At 44.2% G+C, this 19,467-nt stretch overlaps 1 protein-coding gene across 1 annotated transcript in view; it reads right to left on the bottom strand.

Moving 5' to 3' along the window:
* The window catches only part of STXBP1 (syntaxin binding protein 1), a 67,929-nt gene extending 52,019 nt beyond the window's left edge, over window positions 1-15,910 (bottom strand). Inside the window, exon 1 of the mRNA XM_021691265.1 lies at window positions 15,862-15,910. Within this exon, the coding sequence (XP_021546940.1) occupies window positions 15,862-15,898 (37 nt within the window). The 5' untranslated portion in view covers window positions 15,899-15,910. The remainder of the gene's footprint in view (window positions 1-15,861) is intronic.
* Between the last annotated feature and the right edge of the window lie 3,557 nt (window positions 15,911-19,467).

The following is a 19,467-nucleotide window of genomic DNA, read 5'->3' as shown; positions in this document are numbered from 1 at the left end:
TATATTTTTTTAAAGAGAGAGACATAAAGGAAGATACCACATTCATGAAACAAGAATAGGAGGCTACAAAAAAATTAAAATGAGCTATTAGAAATTTTTAAAGAACATGACAGCAGAAATTTAAAATTAAATAGAAGGATTGGAAAATAAAGTTGAGGAAATCTGGAAAACACAGCAAAGAGTCAAAGAGAGAAATAACTGAAAAGATAAGAAAATTAGAGGACTAGTCCCAAGAGCTTCAACATCTAAATAGTACTAATTCCATAAAGAAAAAACTCAGGAGAGGAAATCATTGTGAAATTTTTTTTTTTTAAAGATTTTATTTATCGGGGTGGCTGGGTGGCTCAGTCGGTAAAGCGTCTGCCTTCAGCTCAGGTCATGATCCCAGAGTCCTGGGATCCAGTCCAGTATCAGGCTCCCTGCTCAGCAGGGAGTCTGCTTCTCCCTCTCCCTCTGCCTCTGTTTGTGCTGTTTGTGCTCCCTCTCTCTCTCTTGCTCTCTCATATAAATAAATAAAATCGTCAAGGGAGAGAGAGAGCGGGATGGGAGGGGCAGACGGAGAAGGAGAGAGAATCTTCAGCAGACTCCACGCTGAGCATGGAGCCCAACTTGGGGCTCCATCTCACAACCTTGAGATCACAACCTGAGCCGAAACCAAGAGTTGGATGCTTAACCAACTGAGCCACCCCAGGTGCCCCTGTGAAATTATTTTTGAAATGTCCCCAGAAGTAAACAGCATAAGTTGCCAGACGGAAAGGCCCACTGAATGTCTAGTACAGGGATCAGCAAACTATGGCCTGTAGGCCAAATTCAGTCTGCAGTCTGTTTTTGTACAGACCTTAAGCTAAGAATGGCTTTTACACTTTTAAAGGGGCGGGGAAAAAAGGAAGAAGATGTGGTAGAGATTGTATATGAACCACAAAAACCAAAGTATTTACTACATGACCTTTTAAAGAAAAAGTTTTCTGACCCTTGTCCAGTACAACGGATAAGGACGGACATATACCACAGCAAATCACTATGAAAGTCCAGAATATTGAGGACAGAGTGGAAGTTTCAGAGGGGACGAAATGAGACATACTAAAGGATCAAGAATCAAATGCCTTCAAACTTCTCAAAGGCAAAACTGGAACAAGACAATGGAGCACTCTTTTTTTTTTTTTTAAGATTTTATTTATTTATTTGACAGAGAGAGACAGGGAGAGTAGGAACACAAGTAGGGGGAGTGGGAGAGGGAGAAGCAGGCTTCCCGCGGAGCAGGGAGCCCGATGCGGGGCTCGATCCCAGGACCCTGGGATCACAACCTGAGCCGAAGGCAGATGCTTAACGACTGAGCCACCTAGGCGTCCCAAGTATTTTGGACATTTTTGGTAAGATTGGGGGCAGGGAAAGAATGGGTATTACCACTGTATGAGAAACTGACCAGATCTTTCAGTCTCAGTTAAAGCCTGAAAAAAACTTATGACTTTAACTTGAATTTCAAAGTTCCTTAAAGGATAAGTAGGAAGGGTGAGATGACACAGAGGGAGAGACACCCCACCACATAACCAAAACAGTAAAGTTCAAAGTAACTCACCCTAGGATTATCTGAGGGAAAACTGGAAACTCTCAGCAGCCACATGATTGCCTCATCTTAAAATCCTGAAGGACTTTTACCCAAAACATGATTAGGTCTGCAGACTGAGTAATTTTTAACAGGTCAGCCTCACAGCAGTCTATTGTGGAAAGCCTAGAATGTGAAATGAACAGAGCAGAGGGCGACTCTTGCTCAGCTGCAATGTTTTATTTTCCTCAAATCCCTAGCAACTAGTGCCAGCAATATTGATGTGTCTGGACACCAGCGAGAGGCCTCTTTCCTTCCTCTCCTAGGGCTACACCTAGGACTCAAGAAGATGGGTGAAAAAGGCACTATGAGAGCAGGGGCCAAGCTCTGCTTCGCTGTGTCACTCTCAGTACGGGGGCTCTGAAAACCATCTAAGCCTAAAAGGTCTTCCTTCCCCCCCTCAGCTGCCAAACAGAAGCAGCTTTGTTCCTACTGCCATTAAAGGAAGTTCATGAGGATCATCTGTGACTGGATTAGAATCAACTGGAAAGTCCTGAGCTACATCTAAGCACAGTAGAAGTGGCCTTTCCTCCCTCACTACTGTAACACTGCTAGTAACTTATACCTGTCACTGTGAAAATCTACAGTGGCACAGACATGAAAATAATACTTTGTCCCCAATAGCCACAGAGAAGGGAAAAAAACCTGCCATCGTGTTTCATCCAACAGACTAGTACAATCCGACTTTCTGCTCTGGGTGGGAGTATGGACTAGACACTTCTAAGATTGTTCCCAGAGCCAAGATTCTATACTTTGATGCCACCTTGACATAGTATAAATCCCAAATCCTCAGAGCTTTACAACTATATCCTCATTTCCTCCAACATTCCTGAACAATGAAGTTCATACAGACTTTAAGACACAGAGAGAGGGGCGCCTGGGTGGCTCAGTCATTAAGCGTCTGCCTTCGGCTCAGGTCATGGTCCCAGCGTCCTGGGATCAAGCCCCGCATCGGGCTCCCTGCTCGGCGGGAAGCCTGCTTCTCCCTCTCCCACTCCCCCTGCTTGTGTTCCCTCTCTTGCTGTGTCTCTCTCTCCGTCAAATAAATAAATAAAATTTAAAAAAAGAGAGAAAAACTCTGGAAAAGTACACAAGTGCCAAGCCTCCCAGCTTGGAGAGCAAAGACTCACTCTTAAATGAGGAGTCTGGGTTGCCGGCTCAAGCTTGCTTTCAGACAGTTTGACGATGGGTCCGGTGAGTCACAAAATCATAAGACACTGCTCTGCTAGATTCACCTTCTTGACTCTGACTCTCAAGGCGGCTGGCTACTCTTCCTATGTCCATCCAAAATGCTGGTGTCCCTTGGGGGGAAACCCAGGCCCTCTGCTGGCCTACACCCTCTCCTCTGTGATCTGATCTGATCCCACAGGTTCAGTGACCTGATGACGCCCCAATCCAAATCTCCAGCCCAGACCTTCTGGGCACATCTGCAAACCTGTTTCTTCTCCTTTCATATCTCAGTGAATGGCACAACCTTACAACTGGCTGCCCAAGCCAGAAAATGGAATCTTTCCCAACTCCTCTTCCTCATCCTGCACATCCAAGCATTCATGATGACCCGACCCTTCTACCTCCAATGACTCCTTCATGTCAACCTTCTCTCCAGCCACTGCTACTTCTCCATCCCTGGCAGAGCTTCTGCCTGGGTCACCACAGGAGCTTCCTAATGGGATCCTCTGCGCTCAGTCTCCCTCCCTCCCACCAGCCTCCATGCAGCAACCAAAGATCTTTCTAAATTAAAAAAAATTTTTTTTAATTTTTAAGTAGCTCCACGCCCAATGTGGGGCCTGAACTCATGACCCTGAGAAGAAGAGTCAGATGCTCTACTGACTGAGCCAGCCAGGCACCCCCTAAACTAAATTCTAACCATGTCTCCTCCTGACTTAAAACTGTCAGTGGTATTCTACTGTTCCTGGAATAAAGATAAAAGTCCTTCACAAGGGTAAGAAAGCCCCAAGCACCTCTCCAACTTCTCTCTGCACACTCCCTCACCCCATAGCTCCAGCCACATTGAACTTTTCTTTCTCATTCTCTTGCCAAGCTGGGACATTCATCTACTTGACTGACTCTCCCCCAGGCCCCACCAACACCATCCTTCTGGCTAACTCCTCTCATCCTCCAGGTCTCCCTCAGCCTCCCTCATTCCCCAGCCTTGTCAGAGGCTCCCCCATATGCTCCAATATCATCACACCATCGTGTCCCTCTCAGGGCACTTACCCCGATGTGCTACCATGGCCTGTCTGAATCCCACTAGGACCAGATCTACTTATACACCATTATATCTGCTGCCCTTAGCACAGCTTCTGGCACAGAGGAGACTGCATAAATACTGGTTGAATGAATGGAAACACTTGGTCCCAGAACCCTCTGAAGCATGCTGAAATGGAAACAAGCTGTGATATATGGTTGGGGTTTCTCTGACATCTCAGAAATCCTCCAAACAAGGAGTGACTGTTGGAAAGTCTGATTCAAATCTGTTATCTTCACAGCTAGGCTCCAGGAATTTTTTAAAAATTTATTTGTTTTTCTCTACTTTCCTCCATCTCTCTCTAATTTTGTTGTTGTTGCTCTTCCCAAGATTGAAATGGGTTTTCCTAGTGTGATAAATACTTAATATCTCGTTCACTTCCTACAAGGTCAGCTTTTAGGCCAAATAATTAGTAGAGATTTAAAGTGAAACATCATGGGGCACCGGCTGGCTCAGTTGGTAGAGCATGAGACTCTTGATCTTGGGGTTGTGAGTTCGAGCTCCACAATGGATGCAGAGTTTACTTAAAAATGAATAAATAAAGTGAAATATCAGTGGCATATGAGAAACAGAAAAAAAAAAAAGGGAAACTGGAAATCTGCCCTCCGAGAGCTTGCAATTTGAGCCATCAGTAGTTACTCCTGCTTCAGAGCCCCAGAGACACATATTGAGATCAGATCAGTGTATATCAGAAGCAAATTGCTTTGTTTTAAGCAATGCAAACTCTCCCAAAGGGCATCAGAATGGACAACAGCTAGCTGTTGTCTAGTGATTATTAGATCCTGTGTCTATCAAAAGATAGTGATTCATTTCCTTGACTCTTCTAATAACTTATTCACTAACCTTGAGCAATAAACTAATCTCTGGAATTGTATCTGTAAAGTAATAAAGCTCCTTATAGTGACTCTTTATTGTCTTCCAAGCAATTTTTTGTATATTATTTAATGTGAGCCTTGAAAAATTGTGTGATGCTGAGATCAGCATTCCTAATTAAAAAAGAGGTTTAATAAAAAGAGGTGTCCAGGTCACCTAGCCACTAAGTGTGAGAACTGGGACTGTCAGCTGGATATTCTGACTTCTGGCCCAGAATTTTTTCCACTTACCCAATACTGCTTCTCATTAAAAAAAAATACACACACATACACTCCAAAAAATCCATAGAGGGGAAAAAGGTAAGTAAAACTCTTACATGTTGAAATTCAGATGAAGTCTTAGACACCTCACCCTAACTTTAGTGCTAGGAACAGCCCTGCACAGTAGCAACTAACTTGTTGAAGTAATCAAAAAGATCAAGCTAGGGATTCTCCAAGCATTTCTCATATAGGTGAGCCATGGGACTAGGGTTCAAATTTTATGGCTGTTGAATTGCTAGTGATGACTATAAAATTTGACCTGACTGCTCCACTAAAGAAAAGATACTTCATTAGCTGCCAAACACCTGTTTTGTCTAAGAGGTGCTACATGCCAAAAAAGCCAGAGAAAATATCTTTCAGTGCACATTCAATAAGCCCTTTATAGATCCTGTGGCAGATACATGCTCTTACATCTGATGGGTAACACATGTTACCTGAGTCCCAAACCACCTCTTAGGGAATTTTGCCCCAATTTAAGCTGCTAAAAAAGAGGCGGGGAACACGCTTGGATGGCTCAGGCAGTTAAGCCTCTGACTTTTTTTTTTTTTTTAAAGATTTTATTTATTTATTTGAGAGAGAGCATGAGAGGGGGAGAGTCAGAGGGAGAAGCAGACTCCCTGCTGAGCAGGGAGCCCGACACGGGACTCAATCCTGGGACTCCAGAATCAGAACCCGAGCCAAAGGCAGTCGCTTAACCAACTGAGCCACCCAGGCACCCAAGTCTCTGACTCTTGATTTCAACTCAGGTCATGATCTCAGGGTGGTGAGATCGAGGAGCCCTGTGTTAGGCTCCGTGCTGGGCTTGGAGCTTGCTTAAGATTCTCTCTCTCCCCCTCTGCCCTCCCTACCTCTTGTGTGCTCTAAAATAAACAAACAAACAAATTAAAAAATGGCAAGCCAAAGCTGTACTCAGGTGAAAATTCATATCCTCTGATACTTTGTGAGGAAAAAAATTAACCAATCATTAGATTCAAGAAATTAGAATAAGAACACATATGCACACAACATAGAAGGAAAAAACTGTTTTTTTTAAAAAGACAAGGGGGGCACTTGGGTGGCTCAGTCAGTTAAGTGCCTGCCTTCAGCTCAGGTCATGATCCCAGGGTCCAGGGATTGAGCCCTACATTGGGCCCCTGCTCAGCAGGGAGTCTGCTTCTCCCTCTCCCTCTGCCCCTACCCTGCTCATGCTCTCTCTCTCTCTCTCAAATAAATAAAGTCTTTAAAAAAATAAATTAAAAAATAATAATAAAAATAAAAAAGACAATTAACGGGTGCCTGGGTGGCATAGTCATTAAGTGTCTGACTCTTGGTTTCATCTCAGGATCGTGGGATCGACTTTTTTTTTAAAGATTTTAAAGATTTTATGTATTTATTTAACAACATCATTCCCAACATGGGAATATAATTGAAATGATCCAAGAATAGCCAGAGGGCTCCAATATTAATAAATATATATGCAAAAATAATAAGTAGAATTTAACAATACAGAAAAAGGATTATACATGACAACAAAGTAAACTTTGTTTCAGAAATGCAATGATATCCAATATTATAATTAATTCGATTACATTAATAGGTTAAATAAGAAAAAGCATATGATCATTTCAAAAGAAACTGAAAAAGTAGTTAATACTATTTAAAAAACGAACTCTTAGTAAGCTGGAACTAAACGGAAGTAGTTCAAATATCACTTCCTCAGGGAAGCTTTCTCTAACCTTCCCTGATTTATGCTAGGCCTCCCTGTTAAATGTGTTCATAGTGTCCTGTACCATTTCTTTGTAATTCTTATCACAATTGTAACTATTTTTTGTAGTATCTGTAAGACAACAATGTTAGAATCCCTTAAAAAAGGAAGGAGTTTAGGGGCACCTGGCTGGCTCAGTCAGTAGAGCATGTGACTCTTGGAGTCATGAGTTCGAGACCCATGTTGGGCATGGAGCCTACTAAAAATAAAATATAACATAATATAATATAAATAAATAAGAGGTTTCAAAAATTAATTAATTAATTAATTAATTTATTTATTTATTTATTTTAGAAAACGGGGAGGGGCAGAGGGAGAAAGAATCTTAAGCAGATTCCATGCTAAGGGTGGAGCCCAATGCCGGGCTGGATCCCACAACCCTGAGATCTTGAGCTGAAACCAAGAGTTGGACACTTAACTGACTGTGCCACCCAGGCGCACCAGGAGGTTGGTTTTTTTTTTTAAGATTTTATTCATATATTTATTTATTTATTTGAAAAAGAGAGAGAGAGAGAGTGCACCGGTGCACACAGGTGATGGGAGGGTCAGAGGGAGGGAGAGGGAAAGAATCTGAAGTAGACTCCGTGCTGAGCTGGGAGGCCCACTCAGGGTTCCAATCCCAGATCCCTGAGATTATGACCAGAGCTGAAATCAAGAGTCAGACGCTCAAGTAACTGAGCCACCAAGGTGCCCTTAAATAAGAAATTTTAAAAATATAATTAATAAACTGGAAACAAAGACAAAATGGGACCACTCAGCAACAATAACTTTTAAATTTTAAAGGAATTGTCTATAAGGACCGAATCACAACCACTACAAGAAAAAGTTGGGGTTTTTGTGTTTTTAAAGACTTTATTTATTTGAGAGAGAGAGCATGATAGTGCTTGCACACAAGTGGGGGGGGAAGGGGCAGAGAGAGAGGAGAAACAGACTCCCTGCTGAGTGGGGAGCCCAATACAGGGCCAATCCCAGGACCCTGAGATCGTGACCTGAGCTGAAGTCAGACGCTTAATGGACTGAGCCACACAGGTGCCCCAAGAAAAAGTTGTTTTGGGGCGCCTGGGTGGCTCAGTGATTAAGCATCTGCCTTCGGCTCAGGTCACGGTCCCAGGGTCCTGGGATTGAGCCCCGCATCGGGCTCCCTGCTCCACGGGAAGCCTGCTTCTGCCTCTCCCACTCCCCCTGCTTGTGTTCCCTCTCTCACTGTGTCTTTCTCTGTCAAATAAATAAATAAAATCTTTAAAAAAAAAAAAAAGAAAAAGTTGTTTTGAATCAAAAGTATACAGAAAAAAGATAAAAGGTAGAAGATTAATGAAATAGATAACTGGTTAGATTTAAGTACATACCGTTTATTGAAGCTTTCCACTTTTACATTTAAAAGACAGAGTAAAAATAATAACTTCAAATGAAAATAATATGTAGATTAGAAATGTAATTTTAACAATCTAATTTAAAAATGGGCAAAGAAGGGCTCCTGGGCGGCTCAGTCCATTGGGCACCTGCCTTCGGCTCAGGTTATGATCCCAGGGTCCTGGGATTGAGCCCCACATTGGGCTCCCTGCTCAGCAGGGAGTCTGCTTCTCCCTCTCCCTCTGCTCCTCCCCCTGCTCCTTCTCTCACTCACTCTCTGTCAAACAAATAAAATCTTTAAAAAAAAATGGGCAAAGGGGGGACACCTGGGTGGCTCAGCCAGTTAAGTGTCTGACTCTTGATTTTGGTTCAGACCATAATCTCAGGATTGTGAGATCAAGCCCTGCATGGGGTTCCACACTGGGTGTGAAGCCTGCTTAGGATTCTCTCTCCCTCTGTCCCTCCCCCCTTCTAAAAAATAAAAATAATAAATAAATACATAAATAAAAATGGGCAAAGAATCTGTGTAGACATCTTTTCAAAGAAGATATACAAATGGCCAATAAACACATGAATAAAATGCTTATCACTAGCCATCAGGGAAATGCAAATTAAAACCACAATGGAATACCACTCCATACCCACAAGGATGGCTATAACAAAAAGACAGATAATAATAAGTGTTGGCAAGGACGTTATGAAATTGGAATCTTGGGGCGCCTGGGTGGCTCAGTCATTAAGTGTCTGCCTTCGGCTCAGGTCATGATCCCAGGGTCCTGGAATCGAGCCCCACATCGGACTCCCTGCTCGGCGGGAAGCCTACTTCTCCCTCTCCCTCTCCCCCTGCTTGCGTTCCCTCTCTCGCTGTGTCTCTCTCTGTCAAATAAATAAATAAAATCTTTAAAAAAAAAAAAAGAAATTGGAATCTTTATACACTGCTGGCGGGAATGTGCAGCCACTTTGGGAAAGGAAATGATAACTCTTTCCTCAAAGAGTTAAATATAGTTACTATATGACCCAGCAATTCTATTCCTAGGTACCCACCCAAGAGAACTGAAAAGACATATTTAAAAAAATAAAAATAAGATAAAAATAAATGTAACATAAATTTTTCATTCCATGAATATGGTATATCACTTCATTTATTTAAGCCTTCTTTGATTTCTTTCATCAGTGTTTTATAGCTTTCAGCATATAGATCTAGAACATATTCCATTAGATTTATATTAAATATCTCATTTTTTTCATTCTACTGTAAATGGTACTATTTTAAATTTCAATTTCTATATAGATTTTTGTAAACTGACTTTGTATTCCACAACTTTGCTAAACTATATGCAATTCTCTTCACAGGGCTGCTCCCTTATTTGTGAAGCTGAAGAATTATGATTTTTACATTGCAATATACCTAAGAAACTAAAATATTAAAAGTAAATTTGTTAAAATGTCAATTCTTCCCAAACTGATCTATAGATTCAACACAATTCCAATCAAAACCCCAGAAAGATTTTTTAAATAGAAATAGATATGCTGATTCTTTTTTTCTTTTAAAGATTTTATTTATTTACTTGTCAGAGAGAGAGAGAGAGCACAAGCAGGGGGAGTGGCAGGCTGAGGGAGAAGCAGGCTCCCCGCTGAGCAAGGAGCCCACCATATGCGGGACTCAATCCCAGGACTCCGGGATCATGACCTGAGCTGAAGGCAGATGCTTAACTGACTGAGCCACCCAGGCATCCCAGATATGCTGATTCTATAATTTATATGGAAAAGCAAATGAACCAAAACAATTATGAAAAAGAAAAACAAAGCTGGAGAACTCACAATACCTGGTTTCCAGTCTTACTTTAAAGCTACAGTAATTGGCACAGAGTGGATGTTGGTGAAAGCATACATATAGATCAATGAAACAGAACAGTGAGTCCAGAAATGGACCCACCCATATATGGCCAACTGATTTTCAACAAAGAATAAAGACAATTTAATGGGAAAATGGATAGTCTTTTCAACAAATGGGGCTAGAACTGGACACTCACATACAAAAAAAATTCATACACACACAAATGAACCTCCTAAATCACACCACACAAAAAAATTAATTCAAAATGGATCAAAGATTAAATATAAGGCCTAAAACTATAAAACTTCTAGAAGAAAACACAGAAAATTTATAAAACACAAAAGCTTTGTGAATTTGGGCTGGGCAAGGATTTCTTAGATAGGATACCAAAAACACAATCCATAAAAGAAATTGATAAATTAGAACTTCTTCTCTGAAAAATACTGTTCACAGAATGAAAAGACAAGACACAACTGTGAGAAAAGATCTGTAAATCATATAACTGATAAAGGACTTGCACCCGGAATTATAAAGATCTCTTAAAACTCAGTCATAAGAAAATAACCCAATAAAAAATATGCAAAACATTTGGACATTTCACCAAAGATATACAGATGACACTAAATACATGGAAAAATGCTTCTCTTCATCATCAGTCATTAGCAAAAGGCAAATTAAAACCATCATACAGAGGAACCTGGGTAGCTCAGTGGGTTAAGCATCTGCCTTCGGCTCAGGTCATGATCCTAGACTCCTGGGATGGAGCCCTCGAATCGGGCTTCCTGCTCAGCAGGGAGCCTGCTTCTCTCCCTCTCTCTCTCAAATAAATAAATAAATAAATCTTAAAAAAAAATAAATAAAACCATCATACCAATACCTATCAGAATGGCTTTATTTATTTATTTAGAGTAGGCTCCACGCCCAGCATGGAAGCCAACGCTGGGCTTGAACTCACCGCCTGAGATCAAGACCTGAGCTGAGATCAAGAGTCAGATGCTTAACCAACTTGAGCCACCCAGGCTCCCCGGAATGGCTAAAATTTTTAAAACATATAATACCATGTACTAACAAGGATGCTGGTAGGAATGTAAAATGGCTTTGGAAAACAATTTGACAGTTTCTTATAAAGTTAAACATACACTTATCATATGACCCATTAATTCCACTCCTAGATATTTACATATCCAAGTGATCTGTTCACACAGAAACCTGTGTGTGAATGCAATTGTCCAAATGCAAATAACTAACTAGAAGTGGCAAAGTGCTGGCAAAGTGATAACCCAAGTAGTGCATCCACACAAAAGAACAGCAGTCAACAAAAAAGGAACAAACTATAGACACATGCAACATGATAACTCTCGAGCACATCATACTAAGGTTAAAGAGGTCATATTCAAAAAGGTACATACTGTATAATTCCACTGATGTGACATTCTGGAAGAGGCAAAACTATAGGGACAGAAAACAGCTCAGTGTTTGCCCCGGTCTGGGGGTGGAAGGAGAGGTTGACTAGAAAGGGCAGCACAAGGGAATTTGAGGGGGTAATGATATTGTTCTGAATTTTGGGTATTCTGGTGGTTACATAACTGTATGTAATGGCTGAAATGTGAAGAGCTGTTCACTAAAAAGGGTGAATTTTACTGTATGCAAATTATACCTAGATTTTAAAACTGGAAAAAATACAATATGTATGTAATATATTTCAAAAAATACTTGTTATATGTATGCTAACCAAAGTTTCTACGGAAAAAAGAGAAGTGTAAGAATGAATGAAGACTGCTTCTATCTAGGTGTCCTCTCAATTTCTGACACATCCTATGAATCATGGACCCATCTGAAAAAGGTATGTGCTTAATGTGCAAATCGAAACTGCATTCTTTTCCAGAGGAATGTGATTCTTGCAAACAAACATGAGGAGAAATTGCTAGCAGCTAGGAAACAACAAGAAAGACAAATAGTACATTTTGAACTCCTTGCATCATTGTAACACACTGAGAAAACTTCAGGGAACAGAAATAAACTTTGGATTACAACATGGATTTACATACCGAAACGTCATCTCTTAACATAAAATAGATATAAAATGCCACAGAAAATGAAATCCACCTTTCCCTTATAATCTCTTTGTAGAGAGCAGAAAACAAATACATCTTATAGAAAGAAAATAAAGAAGAAAGGGTAAAGATAAAGAGTAGAACTGGAAATAGAAGTTGGGTCAGATTGCAATTTGTCCATAGGTTCTTCAGGCCAACTCTCCCATTTCCCAGTTCATTTGCACCTCTGTCAAGAAAATTTTTTTAAAGATTTTGTTTATTTAAAGATTTGAGAGAGAGCACAAGCAGGGAGGAGGAGCAGAGGGAGAGGGAGAAGCAGGCTCCCCACTGAGCAGGGAGCCTGATGCAGGACTCGATCCCAGGACCTGAGCCAAAGGCAGACACTTAACCAACTGAGCCACCCAGGTGCCCCTTTCAAGAAGAAATTTATCTGAGACTCCTTTCTCCCCCAAAACTCTGGCCCCAGAGGGCAGAGCTAGTCTATCTTGTGCTCAAAATCCTCTAACACGTACTGACCCTTTTTGTGGATCTTTTCATGATGGTAATATTTACTGAATTTACTGTGTGCTAAGAACTATACTAAGTGCTGCACTATCTCAAACACGCATAGAACCCCACAAGGTAGGTGCTATTACTCATTTTACAGTTTAAGAAATTGAGGTGCAAAAAGGTTCCCTTATTTGCCAAAGTCACATGGCTAATAGGTGGTGAGCCAGAATTTTATCCCAGATAGTCTAATTCCAAGAGCCCATTCTCTGAATTGCTGTACATAAAGATTAAGTCATTCATTCAATATCTACTGAGTCCCAAGCACTAATTCAAACACTAAAGATAGATAAAAGAGTAAGGCAAGGTTCTATTCTCCCCTGAAGGAACTTCTGGTCTAGCTGGGCAAGACTAACAACAAAGACTTCCCCTGTGTCGGGGAAGTGGAAGAGGGGGTGGCAGGGAAAACTTGGGAGTAACAGAGAAAGCTCCTCAGGATTGTCTATGTCTATCACAACAGTATGAGTGTCCCATATTTTAGTCTCCCATAGTTCCTAGCAGGCTGTGAACAAACACTGCTGAATGAACAGCTTAAAGCTGACCTACCTTCTCTACTTCTGTTGTGTCTGCACCTACTGCCACTCCAAAACGCAAATCAGAAAGATGTGACAAGTAGCTGAAAACTACATTTATCTTGCTCTCCATTGTATGCTTCATTCATTGACATTCAATAAGTATTTATTGATGGCTGAGGGAGTCAGCCACTGTTCTTAGCATGGAGTACAGTGGTTAACATGCCATATAAAGACCCTGTTCTCATTCAAGTGGCTGAAACAATCAAAGAAATACCAAAATAAATAAACAAACAAACAAAAAACAACCACAATAACAAAACAAGCCTGAACAAGATCATTTCAGTTAATTTGAAATGCTACAAAGAAAATAAAATGAGGAAACACAATCAACAGTGACTATCAGGTGTTAATTTAGATTGGGAAGACCAGGCAGCATAGGGGACATTTAAACTGGTGTGTGTTGGTTAAAAAATTCTTTATTTTACTTTTATTTTTAGAGAAAGAAAGGAAAAACTAGAAACCCTGTCCATAATTAGGAGCCAGAATTAACCTGTGTCACGGACAAAGATTTGCAATAATATTTTTTCCCAAAATTTATACATAACTCAAATGTTATCAGAACAGATGCTGTTCACGCATTCACCAATTTTATGTAAAACTGATTTGCTTTCCATAAACAGTGGTCTTGCTTTATTTCAGAAAAGAAATTCTGGCCATATTGCATTATTGATTTTTTTTTTTAACCTTTATGATGGCTTCTAAAAAGGCAGGGGAGTGGGGTATTAAGGAGCTACCACATCAACAAGGGTCCTGGCAAAAGGATGCAAAAACTTATTTCTATAACACTTAAGGTTTTTATTTTAAAGATACAATATTCAAATATACCATCTGAAAGAATGTAACATGTAACACAACATTCCATATTTCAAAACGCTTTAAAAAGGCTACTGAAGGAAATGGTGTATATAGAATAATGAAGAAAGTGTTTTGTTTTTTTTTTACTAATATTGCAAGGAAATGGATATCAGGTTTTAAAAAATTAATTAACACTGATTTTGGCAAGTCATTTAACTGCTACGAGCCTCCATTTCTTTCCCACAGGTAAAATGACATTAGAGGATCCCTCATGGGTCCTCCCAGCCCTAAACGCCTTGATTCTCCTAAGAAAATAGAAGGTAGATGATTCAGAAACTTTACTGCATGAGGAGGGCAGGTGTTATTGTGGGCACTTTTAAAAACTTGCTCATTTGGGCTTCAGTTTTTATGACAATTCTCTTCTGGTGCAATAGGTCAGGAAATGTTGTACAAGTGGGAATATTTCCTATATATTAACAGAAAAACTGGGGAAGAAAAACAGTTGTGATGCTCAAAAGGAACGCTACACAATTAAAAAACATTTGATGAGAGAGCGCTATAATAACAGAATCACTGGAAAGGAAACAGTCATTTCCACCACTTTTATTCTATTTCCTTTCTTATCCTCTCCTGCAAAGAAAAACCCAGTTTTAATTTTTTCCTAAATCCGAAAGAGGTAGCAAAAGCCACAGAAATCCTCACACGTTTTTTATTAAAGAAATCGCCAAAATATTGAAGAGGCACTATGTGTCTACACCTATTACCAATCTTACTTAGCACCGAGGACACCGTTTCCAAATATTATCACCAACAGCCCTCACTCCGCTGCAGCCGACACTCACCACCACCCATTTTTAAAAAGCCATTTACGCTGAGCCTTTCATCCAAACCCATCAACGACCATTTCCTCCCTGCAACAGTGGTTTCGACTGCCCGAAACGTCCAGCCAAGCCAGGGCTGAGTCCTGCCAACAGGGAGACTGCAGGCTGCGGTGCTGGGCAGGGCAGGGCCGCTCCTGCCGCCGCACGCTAAAGCTTTCCGCCTCCTCCCGAGTGATTTAAGAGGGTTCGGGACCCAGATAAGACCCCGCCCTTGCAGCCACGACCCCGGAACGGGAGGAAGAGAGAGGCGGCCTCAGCTTAGCAGAGCCAAGCCTTTGGAAAAACAGGCTGCTCCTCCCCAGCGGCCAGCAGCGGCCCGGGCAGGGCGAGCGGCGCGTCGCGGCCGGTGCGCGCCGAGCGGCTCCCAGGTGGGTCTCCGCAGCGGGGGACCGCGGCTCCGGCTCCCCGAGGGCGGGGGGGCGGCGCGGGCCGCGATCTCGCTCGTCACGATTCACCAAGCAGAGTGGGAAAGAGGGAGGGACTGGAGGCAGAAAACGGAACGGAATCAGGGAGCTCGGGGAATAAAGAAGGCAAGGAAGGGGAGAGGGGAAGGGGGGGAAGGTGATTAGGAGTGAAGAAGAATGGAGGTGCAGGGGAGGGTGATGGGTGCAGAAGGGGTGGGTGATAGGCTGCAGAGGATAAAGGCGAGGTGAAGGGGAGGGATGGGGTGCTGGGGGTTCGTGAAGGGGGAGGAAGAAGGAATGGCGTGAAGGGGGGATGGGGTGAGGGGGAGAGAAATGGGGATGAGGAGGGAGCGATGGGGTGGTAAAAAGGGAAGAGCGGGAGGGGGATGCAGGGGAGGGATGGGTGAAGGAGGATGGGGTGAAGAGGGGAGGGGTGGGATGCAGGGAGAGGAATGCGGGAAGGGGAGAGCGGGGGAAGCAGGGAAGCGGGCGCCGGCCGCAGGAGGCCGGGAGGGACTTCCCTGCGAGGAGGGCGGCGCCGGAATAACGGGACCCTCCCAGCCCCGAGCCCCCCGGCCGGGCGGCGCGAGTAGCCCGCGCGGAGGCCGGGGCGCCGCGGGCAGGTACCGCGCCGCGCTCCTGCCGGGCAGCCGCAGCCCTCGCCCGCGGGAGGATCCCCCACTCCACTTACTCTCTCCGACCACGGCTTTGAGGCCAATGGGGGCCATCGTGCTGCGCGAGTCTCGGGCTCCGAGTCTCCTCAGGCGACGCCCGCGGACACGGCTACCTCCCCGGGTCAGCGCGCTCTGCCGGGCACAGCCCTCCGCTCGGCAACCGCGCTCGGGCTCAACTGACGCGCGGACTCGCCGCGGAGGCGCGGCGCGAGCCAGAGCGAGGCTGCCGACCTGCCGGCGCGCGCGCGGGCGGGGCTGGCCGGGGGCGGGGCCTTGTGCCAGCCGTCAGCGTCACCCGCGCACCTCCGCCAATCGCACTGCGGCCCGGGAGCTCGGCCCCGCCCGCCGAGATGCGGCTGGACGCGAGGCGGTCCCTGGCTGGCGCGAAAGCCGCGCCCTCCCCCTCACCTCACGCGCAGCGCGCACCCTGCTGCCAGTCGCGCGCTCCTGGGGCGCAGGGTCCTAAAGTCCCCTCCGCCGCCTCCGCACCTGGCCACAGGCTACTGACAAGCTCCCTCTTCCTGAATCCACGTTATGTCCTGTCTTTCCTCTTCCTGGGAACCCTCCATTTCTCGCCTGCCCACATAAGGAACTCAGAGACTCCTAACCACAACATAACTGGAGGTTTATCGACATCATCTCTCTCTCTGGGTACCTATATCCTCATACCCGCCATTCACTGAGCTCTTGTGTCAGGCTCCACGCTAAGCGCTTTACTGCATCATCTCATTAAATCCTCACAGTAATTAAGAATTGTTTTTAATCTCCATTTTCCGATAAAAAAAAAAAAACGAGGCTCAGAGAATTGAGCACTAGAGTTGCTCTTAGGCTGTGTAACATTCATTAGCAAATATTGAGTGGTCTCCCACTACTCCATGCAAGCTACTATTCTGGGCATTGGAGCTACAGCCATGTACAAGGCAGACTCGGATCTGAGTCTTTGGGCACTCAAAAGGCTAGAAATTTCGAAGTCCCAAGTCTGATAGGAATATGCTGTAGGACAACTCAGGTCTCAGCATCTCCTTACAGGAGTCCACATTACCAAAGTGGTCCCAAGTCAGTTTTTGATGGACTTTTTTAAAAAAGATTTTATTTATTGGGGCACCTGGGTGGCTCGGTTTAGCGACTGCCTTGGGCTCGGGTCATGATCCCAGGGTCCTCGGATCGAGCCCCGCATTGGGCTCCCTGCTCCGCGGGAAGCCTGCTTTTCCCTTTCCCTTTGCCTGCCACTCCCTCTGCTTGTGCTCTCTCTTTCTCTCCCTCTGTCACATAAATAAATAAAATCTTTATTATTTGTTAGGGAGAGGGAGGCAGGATCCCAGGACTCTGGGATCATGACCTGAGCTGAAGACAGACGCTTAGCTGACTGAGCCACCCAGCTGGTGCACCTCTGATGGATTTTCTTTATTAATGAGGGATGTTACTTTTGAAATATGGCACAGGACTCACCTCTGGCTTCAAAGAAAAGCAAATGAGTTGAGCCAATTAAAAACTAAAAAGGACAGGAGAGCTTAAAGTCATAAAATCAGTGAATACTCATTAAAATTTTGGAACAACTCTGTGAGCTAAGTCCTCTTTCTTTCTTTTTCTTTTTTCTTTTCTTTTCTTTTTTTTTTTTAGATTTTACTTATTTGTCAGAGAGAGAGAGCATAAGCAAGGGAGAAGCAGGCTTCCTGCCGAGCAAGGAGCCCAGTGTGGGACTCTATCCCAGGACCCTGGGATCAGGACCTGAGCTGAAGGCAGATGCTTAACCAACTGAGCCACCCAAGTGTCCCTAAGTCCTCTTTTCTTAACATTATTAAGAAATGTAATAATATTTACAGATGAAAAAACTGAGATTCAGAGAGGATAAGAGCTAGTGACAAAGGAAAGATCCAATTCCAGAATCTGAATTCTGAATCATTATTTTACACTGAGCAGTTAAAGAAGCTGAGGCCCACAGGAGGACTTTCCAAAGGTCGCACACAATGAAGAATGGCAGAGCCAGGACAAGAGGCCACATGTCCTAGTTCAGCTACCAGCCCCAGGGCAGGAAGATTTGACCATCTTCTTGCCCCCACCCCAATCTACCCCAACAGAACTTTCACATGGCTTCACGGGGAGAGTAAGTGTTTGTCTATCATTTCACATCTGGGCTCTGCCTTTTACCCAAGGAAGGTATTGATAGTCTCAGGGTGCATTTGGGGAAGGAGGAGATAATTTGTAAATGTGAGGGAACCTAGGATGCACTTGTAATGCTGCATGCTCCCCCCTTAGCCAGCCTCAGGGAGAGGGAGAAGCCTCAAGGAGCCAGTATTCTAGCTGAGAAGACAGACAGGAATCAAGGAGTCAGACACAGCATTGAGTTACTGTCCTAATAAATGCTAAAGCCCGACAGGGGCTGTGAGAGTGAGTGACGAAGCACTTGACCCAGTGGACCTGGTGAGGTATAGTCAGGGCAGGTAGCAAGAGGGGTCTGGGAGAGTGTCCCAGGCAGATATACAGAAAATGCAAAGAACAAGTGCCAGAAAGGAGTTTGGCTTTTCCAGGAACGGAGAGGGGGTCAGTGTGGCTGGAGGAGAGTCTGAGGGGCAGATAGAGAGGAAAGCCCCCAGAGGCAGGCCTCACTGCAAGGCTCCAGGACATTTTGGTAGTCTGGAATCTGTATGAGGACTTCCTCAAAGGTCACAGGCAAATAAAATATAGCAGCTTGTTATTTTCTGCAGAGGACAGGACAAAAAAAGAAATATTTGCCTGTGGATGTGTACCTGAGATGTTCACTAGGGATGGCAAAAATCAGAACGGGTGTTATTCTAAATAGGATGGCTGAAAAAGCAAGTGGGGTGACAGACTGTGAACTCACTCAGGAACCCCTGACTCTGGAGTGGCGAATTGGAATCTTCCTGCTTGGGGAATCCAAGACTGGCTTGAGACCTCCTGATATCTCTGAGCCTTGATTTCCATATCTGTGAAACAAGGACAATAGAGGAGACAGTCAGATGACCTACACCTTAAGGTAAAATCCTGCGTCAGTCATCATGCCTATTACCCTTTGCTCTGTATTTTTTTTAAAATATTTTAATTATTTATTTGACACAGAGAGAGATACTGAGAGCCCTAACCCTCTCCTTAGAGAGGTCTGGCTGTGTGGACTGCTAGCTGGGGGCATATCAACAACCAGAACCTGGACCTCTTGGGAATTCGTACCCAGGCGAGCCCTCAGCGCGGTGCCCCAGCCCGGTCAGAGCGCGGGGCGGGGCTGCGGCCGCAGGATGCGTTGGGCTGGTCCGCGGTTGGGCAGGTGCGCTTGCAGCTGCGCATGCGCGGCCTGCAGCCTCTGCAGAGCCCTGGTGCCGAGTAGCCGCTGGGGGTAGGAAGAGTCCTGTGATTTACGCACGGGTCATGTGACGGCGGGGAGCCTGCTTGTGGCTTGGCCGCTGCACTTCCAGGAGACAGGCAGGTGAGGGGGGGCGCGGGGGATGGATGCAGAGCAGAGCAGGGAGAAACTGGAGGTCTGAGCATAAGGGCTGTGAGCTGCGTGGAGGGACCAAGAGAGGGGAGAGAGGGACAGATGAGCCTGAATTGGCAATGGAGCTGACCAAGTTGAGACAGAAGCAACGACAATAGTTGTTGCCACCAAACCT

This window comes from Neomonachus schauinslandi, chromosome 13, assembly GCF_002201575.2.
Source record: "Neomonachus schauinslandi chromosome 13, ASM220157v2, whole genome shotgun sequence".
Classification (NCBI taxonomy): Eukaryota; Metazoa; Chordata; class Mammalia; order Carnivora; family Phocidae; genus Neomonachus; species Neomonachus schauinslandi.
Note: the sequence above shows the minus strand (reverse complement) of the source record. Positions and strands in the feature narration are given on the sequence as shown.